Source organism: Caretta caretta, chromosome 8 (genome assembly GCF_965140235.1).
Source record: "Caretta caretta isolate rCarCar2 chromosome 8, rCarCar1.hap1, whole genome shotgun sequence".
In the NCBI taxonomy this organism is placed as follows: domain Eukaryota; kingdom Metazoa; phylum Chordata; order Testudines; family Cheloniidae; genus Caretta; species Caretta caretta.
Genome location: NC_134213.1, coordinates 8767996 through 8783863, shown reverse-complemented (window position 1 = coordinate 8783863; position 15868 = coordinate 8767996). Strand labels below are relative to the sequence as shown.

Below are 15868 nucleotides of genomic sequence, written 5' to 3'. Positions count from 1 at the left end.
TGGTGCAAAGGAGCCTCATTGTAAATGACTATAACAGAAACCTCAGCTAGTAAGGTCTATATGGGCTTTCTCCCTTTTTTCCCCTGTGCCAGAGAGGCACAATAGGGTTAGGTTACAGCTCAGGATCTATTTTACTTAACAATTAAAAAAAAAAAAAAAAAAAGGCAGGACAACGATTAGCAAAACTATACGACTTTCATGTGCGAGAGTCGAGCAATTTCAAGTGACATTCTACTTTACAGAACACCAAACTCCAAAATAAAATAATGTAATTTAAATGAAAATCCAGGATTATAACTGGAATGCAGGGTATTGGTTACCAAGTATATGTAACTTCACTTTCATGTGTTAAAGAAATGCTGAACAGTTCTTGTGATTTTTTTCCCCCTGTATGGTAGATTAAATAAATTACCAAAATAAGTGAAACTGGTTGTATTGAATTATTTTGACAAATAAAATATGCAAAATTTTGCATTTTTGGGGGCACAGAATTCCCCCAGGAGTAACCACAATCTGTCTCTCACTGTATATTTTCTATCTGGTAATAATATCCAATTGCTCTTACTATGTCAGGCTGTTCCAATTAATCATGAGAAAACAGTTACAAGCAGTTTCTTTTAAAAATCTCATTCACTGGAGTTCACACTATTAATTTTAGCATTTTAAGAACCACTAGTTAACTGAAATTTACAACTGAATTTTTATCTTACAAAATGACTGGAAGTGTATATTTATCTAGTGCAACAGCCTAGAGTAAACGTGTAACTTCAAAGCAAGAAAACTGAAGACAAAAACCACTGCTGTAGTAAAAAGAAAAGGAGTACTTGTGGCACCTTAGAGACTAACCAATTTATTTGAGCATAAGCTTTCGTGAGCTACAGCTCACTTCATCGGATGGATACTGTGGAAACTGCAGAAGACATTATATACACAGAGACCATGAAACAATACCTCCTCCCACCCCACTCTCCTGCTGGTAATAGCTTATCTAAATGAAACAGGCTTCTCACATTCTTTAAGTTCACATATTTATTTGAAATTTTACAGTGGTTTTAGTATTAATGTTCTAAAATAAGACTTTTGAAAAAAAAAACTTAGAAATCTAAATTTTAGATGAGGCTATAGCTAGCACATTAGCTATTGACAACATTTGTTATGAAAATTCTAGCTTCCTTGAAATCAGTCTGAAAACAAGGAATGACTGCTGTCCATAAAAAATACCTTTTAATTTTCTTGAAATCAAAATCCAGCATGAGACAAAATAGCCACTGCCATTACACAGAACATTTCCCTATTGCACAAGCATCAAGAATGAGATATGGCAATCAAAGCCAAGTTTATTAGGCAGAATAGGCCACTTTATGTATCGATATAGTTAGACTTGAAAGCACATCTCTTCTGAAATCACATACCATACTGTAACTAAAATAAAGGCCATAAACTCTGAACAAGATATATATTAGGGCTTGATGCTATTTTTCGTGATAATTGGTAAACCCATAGGAAGGGCCTATAACACACATTTTGGTGGGAGTGAACACAAATGAAGACTTTTGAAAAAATTCTTAGAGAACAGAAGTTTCAAAATATGATTAGGCAAATGTTAAACATCCACATCATAAACACCTTATACAGAACATCTGCATAAAAATTACACCTGCTAAAACTAAGCAAACACAAACTATTTCATAAATATAAACACATTATGCTCGTGACTGAAATCAGGAAAATCCAGGAAATTCTGTTAAGGCTGATATTTCATCTTCAACTTATTCAGTCATGCTGTAGACTGAATTTCCTGGACTTTACAGTGATTTAACAGCTTTTAGTACAAACTGTCATGTACTTGCATTTGATATCCATTTCTTTTTTGCTTAAAAACTCAGATGAAAACTAGTAAAATCTTTGTAATTTAATCTATAGACCGGAAAGGCATCATTGTACTGGACAAATCAAATTATAGTAACCTTGTGTTCATTTGTCTCTATTTAAGCACATCTCTTACATGAAAGACTAGAACAGCACTTCTGGATCTATCAGTACGTAATATAATTTTGGCATTTTGAGAAAGAGTTATGTATTGATAGAGTTTTGTTTTTAAGTTTTTTATTCATCCAATAAACTAATGGCTCCAAAAAGGCACTAACCTATCATGGAAATGTAAACTACTGTAAGAATTTTTCTTAACTTTATTTGAAAAAGTTGAAAATGCACATTAGCCAGTTTATAGTTTAAGATGCCAGCCATTTGAAAATATATATATCTCAAAAGTGACAACCACATTGCTAATCCGCCAATTTCATTTAAAAAATTAGCACCAATCAAGCATCTGAAATTCACAAAAATATTGCACACATATGACCTTGAAGTTACCATTTTTTTCCTTCAAAGACAGCCGCGAGCACGTGCAGTGTGCTATTATAAAGCGCTATAATTTTAGCTTCGTTTTCATAAATATGGAGAGCAACAAATATTACCATCAATGTTTCAGCTATTATGTCTTTAGCAGGCCATGTGAGAACAAAAAATAAGGTACTAGCTGATTATTGTTCCCGGCTGATGATACTCTAAGCCCCGTTCCCCACTGGAAGGATCAGTGCCTCAGAACAATTTCTTTGGAGCAGAGACTATGCGTGCGTGTGTGTTTGTGCAGCACCTAGCACAATAAAGCCTTGATCCGGATTAGGGTGTATGGACATTACCATAAAACAACAACCCTCCTCTGAAGCATAGCATGCATTAATAGACTCTGGTTTCAATAAAGGACCTAATGTTCTTAGCTGATCCTGCTATTAGAATCAAGAAACTATAATAGCTATATAAACAGTGGCTAGGCAACCATGATGCTAATCAAACCATTTTAGAATTGGGAAATGATGCTTCCTAACTGACATTTTACAGTGCATTAAGTTTTAGCCTATTAAAAAAAGTAAACCCAAATTTTTAAATCTCTGAAAATAGGTTTATGTTTAAAATACAATGCTGATTCAACCTTAATTACAGGATCAAAGAGGAACATCAAGATTTGCAACACGAACAGTTTTAACAGGCAAAACAATATAAAAACAGAAGGTGAAGATGGTGTTTAGAAGAATCCTAAAGTGCTTCAACACTGCAATTAAAACTGTTTTTTGTTGTGCAAAACTGCAAGCACCTTTTCAAAAATTAAGCAGCACGACAGAGTAAAATCTTAAATATTAAATACATCTTCAATATCTGCTTTTTAATTTTGGGACCAAACTAATTTACCATATATTCAGTAAAAGAGCCCAAAAGAGAATCTTCTGTTTTGATTTTGTATTTGATTTTTTAAAAATATGTTTGTTCTGATTACACATCAACACAGCAAGTTTGTGGGATTGAAATCCACAAGCAGAATTATAATTACAAAAATAAATATTGTCATTTTAGAGAAAACAAATACAAAGGTTGGTTGCCTCTCCACTTACCTCTAATACAAATATTAAGAGAAAAGATTGCTTACTTAAAACATATTAACATCATGTAGCTCAAGAGATTTTCAGCATGCATAAGTGGGCATACGAATAAGTTTGATTTGATAGATTTGTGTAATAATGTGTATTTAGAACATCACTATAACTTATGTGATGGACAATCTAAAATATATATAAGATAATGAACCAGAATACATTTACTTCTGCCATACCCGCAATATCAAATTAACTCAAGGACATTCATGGAGAAGTAATGAAACTACCAAGATCAGGGAAAAAGAAAAGGAGTACTTGTGGCACCTTAGAGATTAACAAATTTATTTGAGCATAAGCTTTCATGAGCTACAGCTCACTTCATCGGATGCAAGATCAGGGAATCAGCCATCAGAACATAATTTAAGTCCAAATTCTGCATTTGGACGCAAGTGCACACAACACATTAACTTAAAATGGGAGCCACACATTGCACATCCCAGGAAAGAATCTGGATCCAAGTACCCAGTATCACTAAGTTTAGCATCAAGCCCTGATAAAATCAATTTTATATAGAAAGTAGCATTTACAGACAAAGGCTGCTCAGTGTTTCTTCACTTAAAAGTATTTCCACTCTAAGTTTCACAATTCAAATGAAACACCCCATACAAACTATATTACTGCAAAACTGAACCTATCTGCCAACTTGGTATTAAGTTCAGTAAAGATTTGTCTGCACTTGAGCACCTGAGGAATTTTCTAGGAATTTAAAATGCATGCCATATCAGTACAGTGCACTTCTGCCATATTGAAATGAGTCACTCACTCCACTCTTGGACAATGGACATATAAGTTGTATTTTGAAGTTCTAAACCCCATCCTATTTCTAAAATCATAAGTTTATGACAAGAGTCAAGTAAAACCAGATCCAAAAAGGAAACTGATTTAGCATTAGGCAGAGGTCCATCTAAAAGCTTTCCCTCAGAAAATATTAATAAATTGAAGAAGGAATCATATTTTTTACATAATTTTGAATAAATACCCACATGCTCTTAGGATTTAAAATACCACCACCCCAAAAACAATCTGGTCCCTAACAGGTTTTCATATCTTCACAACCAACTAGTCAACAATTTCTAGTTGAGTCTGAGCTTATCTAGCTTGTATTCTTTGATAAAGAAGTTTAAATCCTTACCAGATATAAGATACAACAAACTTCAAAGGCTTGCATTTCCAGTGGTTAGACTGGTATATTTTATGTGATCTGTGCAGACAAACCTTATTTTGACATAGTGGTTTTTTTTTTTAAGCCGAACAAAATGAAAATATCTTTCATATCAAAGTATTTCCTCAAAGCACAATGTATAGACTGCTCACTCAGCTTTCAAAATGGTTGATTTCTTAGTTTCGTCATGTTTTTGAGGAAAAGTGATATGAGCACAAATGAAATGAAATCAACTTTTTAAAACACACTCCATTTCTGCAATGCCATTCAGTTACTCAGTGTTTACATAATTAAAAGTGATGTTTAAATATAATAATCTGAATATTAACCATTATCCACTTCTCCTTTCAAGTGAGCAGTTAAGTATAAGAACTGTAACTAAGTTTAATCACTTATTTTTAAACATTTCGTAAGTCTGTGTGTGTGAAGCAGTGTTAACTTACATAGAGTTTGTCATACAAAAAGTCAAAATTAATGTTTATAGAATCAATTGGGTTGTTTTTACTTATACAAACACACACTTGAAAACCAAATATTTATAAGTGCAGAAAACTGGTCAACTGTATCACTTCATATATATCAGGGATCGGCAACATTTGGCACGCGGCCCGTCAGGGAAATCCGCTGGCAGGCTGGGACTGTTTGTTTACCTGCAGCGTCCGCAGGTTTGGCCAACTGCGGCTCCCACTGGCCGCGGTTCGCTGTTCGCGGTTCGCTGTTCCAGGCCAATGGAGGCTGAGTGGAATCCAGGATGAACACTGTACACATGCAGGTGAGGCATGCCAAACAGACTAAGCCTAGTGGGGTAAGTTGCTCCTGAATGACAACAGTTGCAACAAAGACGACTTTAGCTTAGTATGTTTTACTTAAAGAGGATGGAAAGCTAAACAAAGATATTGTATAATCTTGAAAAATGACAAGTCCAGCAGGTCGGTCCCAGAAGTTAATCATGGATCTCAAAATATCCAAGAAGAACTTTTACAAACAAGATCAGACCAAGACTGGCAGACAAAAACTTATTAATAAATCATTTATTTTATTACTAAGGTAGCTTAACTGTATTTGCTCTGCAGCAGTACTGTGACATGCAATAAATTCCTATAGAGATTTCAGCCCTTTATACCTCAGGTACAGTGGGAAACTGTTAGGGAACCTTAATGGTAGGTTGCATCATTTTGCACATTTCATCTTATTATTTCAAAGTTCTTTGAAAACATTAAAGCCAAGATTTTCAAAAATAACTAGTGATTCTGGGTATTTAACTTGAGATACCTTAAAGAAGTCTGATTCTCAAAGTCCTGAGCCTCCATCCTTTGAAAATAAGGCTCCTGAAAAGGTATCTCAAATTAGGCACCCAAAAATCACTACTCACTTTTGGAAGTCTTGCATGCAATCAGCTAAGCTAAGCTAAGCTAAGCTAAGCTAAGCTAAGCTATCTCTAGAACAAAACAGCAGTTTTTGGATCAATACACCAGAAAAGCGAGATTTCAATTTTTTTCCCCCCTGAAGTGAATAGGGTGGAAACTAAGCACAAGATAGTTTAAGATCACCAGAGCTTATTCTATATGCTAGGTGTCTTTGAACATTAACACCTCAAAACACCCAGAGATAAAGAGTATGCGCAATTCTATTGTGTAAGAACACAATAAGCATTTTGATCAAAGGTTTGCTCTAATGACAAAATAAGCCAGACAAATTTTGCACATATCACCAGAAACACATGATAAATAATATACCTGTAGTTTTTGAATTAAAACAAAAAACACAAAACTAAAAAACAGTACTTGTGAAAAAAATATCAAAATGAAGATGCTAGATGTGAACTCTAAAGACTTACTACCTACAGCTTTCAGAGCAACAGCCGTGTTAGTCTGTATCCGCAAAAAGAAAAGGAGTACTTGTGGCACCTTAGAGACTAACAAATTTATTTGAGAATAAGCTTTCGTGAGCTACAGCTCACTTCATCGGATGCATCTGATGAAGTGAGCTGTAGCTCACGAAAGCTTATGCTCAAATAAATGTATTAGTCTCTAAGGTGCCACAAGTACTCCTTATCTTTTTCCTACAGCTTATCACTGAGATACTTTTGTACAATTTTCTTGTCAAATTTTTCTGTTCTGATAATTTAATTTGCTGTAGCTTTGAATTTATTTTAAAACATTTATGGGTACACACAGCATTAATAGAAAAACTTCTACCTTTCAGATCATAACCAAGAGCATGCAAAATCATGGGCAATTCTTTTTCCTTTTCCAAACAGCATACTGAACCATTCAGGTCAGTAATATAATTGCTGGTTCAGCGAGAAAGTTGTACAAGTTCTCTTTAAACGTTCGAGACTTCAGTATCTAAATCAACAGCTAAATATAGTGCCACCATGAAAGTAAAATGTTTTGCCTCATCTTTTACATTTTTTCATTACTGTTTTAGTTATAGTTTAACCATACACAAGTACACACATTAAGATCTTTTAGTAAAAGCATTTATTACACTTGTGCGTTCCAAAGCAAACATGCTTTTCTGTTTGCAAATGCACAACAGTATAATATTTGATAACTTAAGCACTATTCTACTGCACACACATTTTCTAACAATTCAAAATATTGTGCAACGGAAGAGGCAATGTCCGTATTATTTATATCTGAAAACTGCACTGATAAACTTCTATTAAAACTGAAGAAGAGCCTCACTGTAAACAGCCTCCCTCTCCTGTGGTACCTTGTTAAAAAATGTAGACAGATTGCTTTTTTAATAAAGAAAGAATTTTGTCTAATTTGGAAGTAGAGCTGAGCTCCATGGATATAAGAAATACTTAAGAAAATCATTTGTCAAATCAGTCAAAAGGCCTATCAAAATTTAGAAGTGTTCACATTGTGGAATGGTTCCATAAACAAAACTAGAAAAAAAAAAAATCTGCAACTATTCCAGGGGTCACCTAGGTTTCAAGTCTCCTCATTGCCTCTTCACTTTATCAGATTTTGCATTTAGACACAAGAAGTGACTAAGGGAGAAGCTTCACAGGACTAATTTTTGTTCTTGAAAGAAAAAGTAGGGAAAGGGTAGTTTCTAAACGTTTTTATTGATAAAAAAGGACCAAAACAATGTATTAGCCAGAAAATAAGGAAATAATTTAGCACTTCACCTTATTTAAAGAGACATGTTGCTTCATCAAGCTAACCCATTCTATCTCCCACTAAAACAACTGAAAGAAGATATTCAGAGAAGCATAGTCACATTCATGGGTAAAATATGAAATGATGGCTATGCTATATGAAGTTCACAAGTTTGTTTCTTCTACAAGAAGATACACAAAATTATTGGGAGGTGAGGAGAGAAAGGGCTCAATAGAAAAACAAAAAAGTGCTATGTGGAAGAACAATTGCCCCTTGAATACAGTACTGATAATTTCCAATATGTAAGGTAACACTCACATACAACATATTGGAGTTAAATAGCGCAAACTTCTATAATCATATTTAAGCAAATTATACGGACACTATACATTCAAAAAACCCACTACAGGGTAATTCTATGCAAAAATGTAATGACCATGTGTGCGTTACAGAAGTCTACTGAATGAGACAGAAGGTCCATGAACTCACTCAGGAGGAGTTATCTGGTACACATGTACTGTAACTGCTCACCTGAAATAGGCTGAAACAAAAAAGCCTATAGTAGTGTCTAAACTGTAAATTTTTCTTCTTTAGACATTGATTTGCTTTCATTCTACAACATTAAGCAGGGAGTCGTATTACAACTGAGTAAAAACACAGGCATTACTTTAGTAGAACATGCAGAACATGGAGTTTCTCTACTTGGTTCCATTAACTTACAAGCAATTCAGGCCAATGGAAACGAGTTTTTTTCCCAGTGTTAAGTCTGCAATCCTGGTTGATCATCGGCATCCTTCAAGGGGTCCTGTCAAGGCATCAAGGCTGCTGTCTGTATCTGAAGCCAATGTTTGCTCAGTTGACATGGATGAAATGTCATTGATAGATGATGACTGGGAAGGACTGGTGCTGCTATTCACTGCTGCATCTGTGCTAAGTAAACCAAGCATAATAAAATCTGAGGCAAGACATTATTGCACATATAGATAATAATGCTTTAGGATTCTTAATATCTCCTTTTCCAGAGTACACAATGCATTAATATTGTATTTATTAAGGGACTATCAAAGTTAACTCAAAATTTGAGCTCACATATCTGTGCAAAATACATGTACCACTGTGTGCCTTTTTCCTCCAAAAAGAATACTGTATCTTTAAAAAAAAAAATACCAGCAGCTCATCACTTCTGAAAAAAATCAGAAGAGCAAACAAGCCTGAGAAGCAGATTTCAGTTTTACATTTCCACAGTAGTGTTATAAATAGTAGGAAACATTGTTCCATGCCCTTCAGATACCTCATTTTGTCATTTTTGTATTTGAATAATTTGTAAGTTTATTCCTTGAGAAGATGGGAAGATCTACATTTCACTCTTAACAGTAATGCTTTTTGCATTACCTATTCATATCAGAAAATTTAATACTCATCAGAACAGTCAAAGCATACAAAAGGTAACCAACACCTCCCAGAATAGGTTGGATTACTAATTTTTTACAGCCACATAACAGAAAACATGGAAACCCCTTTAAGGGGAAACGCTGCTACGCTGGTTACTAAGGTTTGGTACTTTAAAGAGAATGCATTCTGTGATATTTAGTACTCAAGAGAGACCGATGAGTCATGTGACCAGAAAGCGTGTGGGGGTCAGGTGGCTATGCCAGGACTATATAAGAAGCAGCATGAGCTCAGAGTAGAGAGCCTTGTGTGGAGAAAGTATCAGAGGAGACTCCAGAGTTACTTAGGAGGCATCAAAGGAAATGGCCAACAGTAACCTGTAGGGAGCAGGAGTCACTGGGAGGCTCCAGCAACAGAGTCAGACTTAGGACTGTGCGGTCCACAGAGAAAGCAAATGAGATCCTCTACACACTACCCACACCCCAGAGGAAGGAAAGCTGATATCTCTTGCTGGAAGGGACTACATTAGAAGACACTCTCTCAGATTTCTAAACTGCAGTAAAAACATGCATAAGCTACCTAAAATATAATACACTCAAACTGATGATAGATAAGAAACTAGACAAAAATAGTCAAGACGTTTTAAAGTCTATTTCAGGGCTTGTAACTTATGCAGCTCCTTGTGACTATGTCAGAGTTTTAGAGTAAAGAAATGTTATACTGAATCAGGTTAGACTCACCTAAAAATTAAGCTGGAAAAAAGAAAAGTAAGAATCCCTGGAATACCAGCGAACACTGAAAGTTGGGAGGTGGGGAGGTTACTTTCAGTATGGTTGACACATTCTCAGAGCATGGTACTTCATAAAGGCATATCAACTGCTACCAAAAACCCACAAAGAAAGGTGCATCCTCCTCAAATTCCAAAAGAAGTACTGTTGACAAGTGCGACAATAGCTATGAGGAATTCAATTTTAGGGGCAGCACATCAGATACAAGCTTGAATTTAACAGCCTGAACTCTTTCCAGATTACACTAATTCTAATGTAAAACTCGGTATTGGGAAACAGTAAATATTTAACTTGCTAGGATTATGTTGGTTATAATTTTTGAGACACAGGAAGAAGTTAAAGTTTTATTTCAGCCAAAATAGAAGCTACAGAAGATATACTGATTTCCATGATATACATGATTTCCATTTCCATGTGGAGTAAAGTACTATTCAAGGTAAGCAAGCGCACAAGCGTGTGAACTAAAATCTGTGTGAATTAAATTTTTTGTTGGATGAAAAAACAACTCATAGTAGAGAAATACTTAAAGTGTTACTAGAATTTTGCCTCAAAAGTGACACTGGTTTTTCTTTTCTTTTTTTAAATTTCAAGGTATTCAGTATCCAATATGCATCCCAAAGTAAGGTTTAGGGACTTGGTAGGGGATACTGGCATTAACTCTCCAGGAGGAATAGTTGGACAGCCTGTTCTGTTTCCTGAATGTGTTAGAATTAACATTAAGGGTAACCTAACTTTCTTCTTGACAGAAGATTATTGTTAAATTACCTGAGATTTTAGCTTCAAGATTTTCTTAACGTACTCTGTCTGACCGTGGAAATTCTAAAAATATCACTGTATTTACATTGTATGGTAAAAGATACATAGATGTGGAGTAGTTTCTCTTGTGTGTTGGCATCCCCCAGAAAATTGTATTAGTAAATACCTGAAGACAAGATTGATAAATACCTGTATTCTTATTTATACTGAATGAAACTTTTATACTCTGAGGGAACAGTTTCTGTAATTTTGTCAGTATTTTGAACCTACAATATTCCTTTTCCCAATGTTCGTTCTATCAGAGTTCTATATACAATTACATAACTGCTGTACTTGTATTATGCAGTTATTAAAATGTTACACACAAGGAGGAATAATCCCAATGTCATTGAATTACAAGACAACTAGTACTACAAATAAACAAGTTGTGACAAACTATAAAACTAAAGACAAAATTAAATCTAAACATTGCAGCAGGAGATCTTGAGTTACAGTGCCGTCAGCTGAAGAGTACTGGATCCCTGCAGGACAGTTTGCAAGTTTCTAAAGAACAACATTTTGTAGAGCCTGCAGAGTTGTTTTCCATAACATACTTTAATTTATTCCACTTTTCAGCTCAGAGCACATTTTTCACTTGGTCTGGCAGTTTCTTTCAGCTACTAGAATGAGATAAAAACTGCTTCATACCTTTGGAACTCCTTAAATATAAAACCTCCAATAATGTGGGTCTTTACACAAAGATAACATGGGGCATTTCCCTGAACATATTTATTGCAAAATGTAAGGTTCCTCACTGGAGTTCCCTGTGCAGAATATGACCATTTTAGCCTTTTGAATAGACCATAATACTAGCTTCTGAATTTACATGTAAATTTAAATCAAAATAATGTATCCAGCTGAGAAACAGGAGTAAGATAAAGCAAACTCTTTCTAAACCAGAATGGAAGAGCAAATTAAGCTGTTTCCCAGCAAAAACACAAGAGACGACACAATGGGTTTATGAAGAATACAGCCAAATTTGAAGTCTACCTGCTTTTCACATATGCTTTTTCTAGTATCATTTATTAAGGCAAAGGGTAAGGACAATAAATTACTATTTTATTATTTATAAATATAGGAAACTAAGTGAAAAGGATTTACCTGCACTTTCTTTGGCTTGGGATTTAGGATCTGACGAATCACTACCCTAATTAAACAAATTAGTTCCTCAGACCAATAAAAGGATAACAGTGAGTACAACTGACATAGAAAGAAAACAGGGCAAAGGTTCTTCTGCAATTTTTATACTCTGCTAACAAAATCACTACTACCCACCTAACTTAGAAGGCCAAGACAAGAACCCCCACCCAACATCTGAATAGAAGGACTGAAACACTGCTGCAAGTTTCCTCAGTGCATTAGACATTTTTCCAATACAAAACCATTGCAGATACTACCCACTGTACTAAAACCTTTGAGAAGTACAGATCCATTAAACTGTGTTCTATCATACTGCTATCAGTTTAGGAGAGGCCACAAGCACACTGCATTTTCACTTTTAAATGTTTTTAATAACGCCAATGCAAGGTAATAAGGTAATGCCCAGATGTATAACCAAGGACACAGGTTATACCCACAGGTCAGGAGAATGTCTTAGAAAGCAGTGGTTTATAAACAATTTAACCCCAAACAATTATTTTTACCTCTTCCAGTCAGGGAGGAAGAAGAGCAGCACATGCTTCCGCAGCTCACTTCACAGCAAGGCAAATTGACTATGAATCTGGGAGACTGATCAGGATCAAGAGCATTAGACACCAAAACTTTCTGGCATAACTGGATTGTTGATTCTGATTCATGTAATATGAGCGTGTCACCAAACACGTATCAGAGTTGCAGAAAAAATTAAACTATTAAAACCAATGACTAACCTGAGGGCTGATCTTTTACCACACCGTTCTTGCTTCTTTCTTCCCAGTCCATTACTTCTTTGTATATTAATTCTTAAGTAAAAGAGAAAGGGTTGGTAGAGAAAGGTAATATTACAAAAAACTACTTTCAGCCATTTCCTTTTACTCTTTTAAAGGTGTATTTGTAAGTTGTTTAGAGGCACACTTTCCCATGGAACAAACAACTGTTATGATTAATGGACTTTGCAAATTTACTTTAAGAGTTAAAAACAGTTTCAATATTTACTAAAAAGTTAACAGACATTCTAAACACATTAAAGAAAATATAATAATTAACCCATTGTAATAACTTACTGTATGGCTGAACTACATTGAAATTAAACTTTTACAAAGGTCAGAAAAAAGTATGCCAGCTAAAAAACATAATAAAGTAAGTCAGACAACCTGTACTGGAAAAACCTTTGCACTCTTTTCATACCAATATAAATATTTTCATTCATAACTATGATGGAAATTACTTATCTATAAGTTCTTCTCTCTAAAGGTAATATTATGGGCCTGATCCTGTAGCCCTAACTTGTAAAACTAATTCTGCTAATGTGATTGAGACTACTTGATGAGTAAGGACTACCTCTCTTCTTGGTTTCACCACAAGGTTAAGTACACAATGCCATAAATAAGGAATAATTGTTACCAGAACACACAATGCCTTTCATCTTTTTGTGGAAATTACCAACATAGAACCTACTCAACAAAGAAAACGGGTGGCTTAGTAAAAATACACAACTCTGCTAGGCAGGATTCCTGTACTAAAACAGATTTGAGACTAGGTATTGCGGTTTGGAGGGTGGATGGCGTATCTGTTTTGAAGAACTCATGATTAAGAAAAATATAGTAGAGATCCATTATAAACAAACAACCACTTACTTTGGAAGGCTGGTTTCATAAAACAAAAAAAACCACACCACCCACCACACCCACAAAGAGAGCTAACAAAATACAAATAAAACTTGCATTTAGCAAACTACTACTTTCTTCCCTTTCCAAATGTATTGTATACCAAGCTATAATTAACTTCATAATATGACATTTATGATTTGTTGGGTCTTTAATCGTCACATTGCTGCATGCAGTATTGTATAATTAATCTGGTGGGTTCTGATCAGCCATGCAGTGTAGCAGTTACACTACTTTAGTAGTGATGGTTGATAAATTACCACCATCACTGGAATCAGTCATTTTTGGCTGTTACCTTTCCATTCTTCAATGGCATGTTCTCTTTCTTCCAGTTGTGCATCATAGATTTTAGGAGGAGGCTACAAAGAAAATAAGATCTGAAATATAACTGCAGCATTTCATTAGCATAATTAACCATGGTGTCAAAAAAAAAAAAAAAAAAGCAGCTAGTTAAATGTTATTTTTAGTTTCTAATCTCTGGCTGGGTGCCTTGCCAATATCTCCATCCTATCTGTTTTGTAGAGGCGCCTCAGAATTATATGCTCTCAGTTTCAAAACTAAGTAAGCTACTGGAATGATGTACCAAAATTAGATTTGTCAGCTGAAAACTCAATACTAGGTTTAAAGAAATCATGAGGCCTGAAGGAGTCTCAACAAAATTAAATGGTTTTATCCTAAAGCGGATAGGATTAAAAACCTGCCTAAATTACTGTCGCACTGGCAACTATATATCTATGGAGAGGAAATCAGCTGTAGGGGCTGTTTTCAGACCAACAGTAATGCCCCTTCTTGGGCTGTTTTGGAGGTGGTACTTCAATTACTTCAAGCTGCTATCCTCTCAAGATTACATATGTAATCTTTGCTAGCCTGAAAAGTGAGATTTCAACGTCTACTCTTGACCTGACACAAGACACCAACTACTGACTCAAATATGAAGATTAAAATGATACTTTGAGTAGAATTTGTAATGTACACTTACTGCTTCTGCTTCAGCTGGATCATACCAGACCGTGATATATGGATGACGTAAGGCTTCATCTACAGAAATTCGTTTGTCTGGGTCTACTACCAGCATTTTTGATAATAAATCTCTAGCTTGACTTGCTAGAAGGGGGTACGGGAGACAAAAACAGAATTTCAGAAGCTAAAATGCTAAAGTGTAACAAAAAATATATGGTAGAATATATCCTAACAAAAAAAAAACACAAACAAAAATTCCTAAGAAAGTTAATAACTCAAGTAGTTCTATTAGTTAGTTACCTGTAGAATTCTTGGCCTTCAACCTTGTCTCACAATGAACCAAGATTAAACAGGTCTCTTATAAAACTTGTGTGAGAGTTTCATTGAACATTATGCACCAAGATGAAATAGGTGTCCAGTACAACTACACATCTGGCTGTACATATGAAAGTATTAACTCTACTGAGAGAAACTAGTATCTTCAAAAGCCAAATGAAAAAGTTTCTTTTTATTATATTGTTACATATATTTAAAATTAAGGTTACAATGTTTGAAATTAAACATTATTTAATACCATCCAAGTCATGGTCCCACTCTTGCAAATACACCCAAGTAACCTTGCTTGTGCGCCCAGTCTCATTGCAGTACTAGGCCCTGGTTTGTATGGCACTAAAATAATATTTCAAGTATAACAGCATAATCTGAATTTTAAAAATAGGTGTTAATAAAGTTAAAAGAAAGCTTTAGCTCTTGTGACTTATGAAGTCACTAATTCCTTTTGACAGAGTTATTGCTTATGGTGCATTAGATACCTATATCCTTATGGTGGTTTAGCGAGACTACTCACACAAGTGACGTTAATAATACGTATTTGCGGGATTGAGCCCCATATCAATATCAATGTGGTATCACATTGTTATAACAAATTTAAGCTGCCTGCTGCTGAGGCTTTTTAAATATAATTACAGTTGCACAGGGCCAAGAGGTAAATTCAACAGGCATGTCTAATATACTAGTAATTAAGAACAAATAATCTATTTAATCAATACGCAGTTAAAATGAGCATGACAACTACACATGCATATCAATATCAACTAGAGAAAGAGATCCATTTTCATTATAAAATGGCTTTCATAAAAATGTTTTTTTCAGTAAACATTCAAGCCATTTACTGTATCTTAATAGACTGGAATTTTGAGAATAGAATGTATATATTTAATCAAACTATTTTAATGGCAGCAGTAAGACATTTCATGGTGTGCTACCAATGCAGGAGAAAGCAAGGCTACTGCTTTCAGTCTCCTACCTCCTAATGCAATGTAGCGTGATGATATCAGACTATATCACACCAGCATAGTGTCATGTT

At 34.9% G+C, this 15868-nt stretch overlaps 1 protein-coding gene across 6 annotated transcripts in view; it reads right to left on the bottom strand.

The window, feature by feature from the left end:
- Positions 1 to 7713: 7713 nt before the first annotated feature.
- Positions 7714 to 15868, bottom strand: part of MAPK9 (mitogen-activated protein kinase 9) — a 49362-nt gene continuing 41207 nt past the window's right edge. For 5 of the 6 annotated variants that reach the window (XM_048860184.2, XM_048860183.2, XM_048860189.2 and 2 more), the window contains 4 exons: positions 14522 to 14646; positions 13838 to 13901; positions 12607 to 12678; positions 7714 to 8691 (listed from right to left, as the gene is read on the bottom strand). In XM_048860184.2, the coding sequence (XP_048716141.1) occupies positions 8549 to 8691; positions 12607 to 12678; positions 13838 to 13901; positions 14522 to 14646 (404 nt within the window). In that variant the 3' untranslated portion in view covers positions 7714 to 8548. Of the gene's footprint in view, positions 8697 to 12606; positions 12679 to 13837; positions 13902 to 14521; positions 14647 to 15868 lie in introns of all 6 variants that reach the window. The other variant, XM_075131264.1, reaches the window with a different exon arrangement.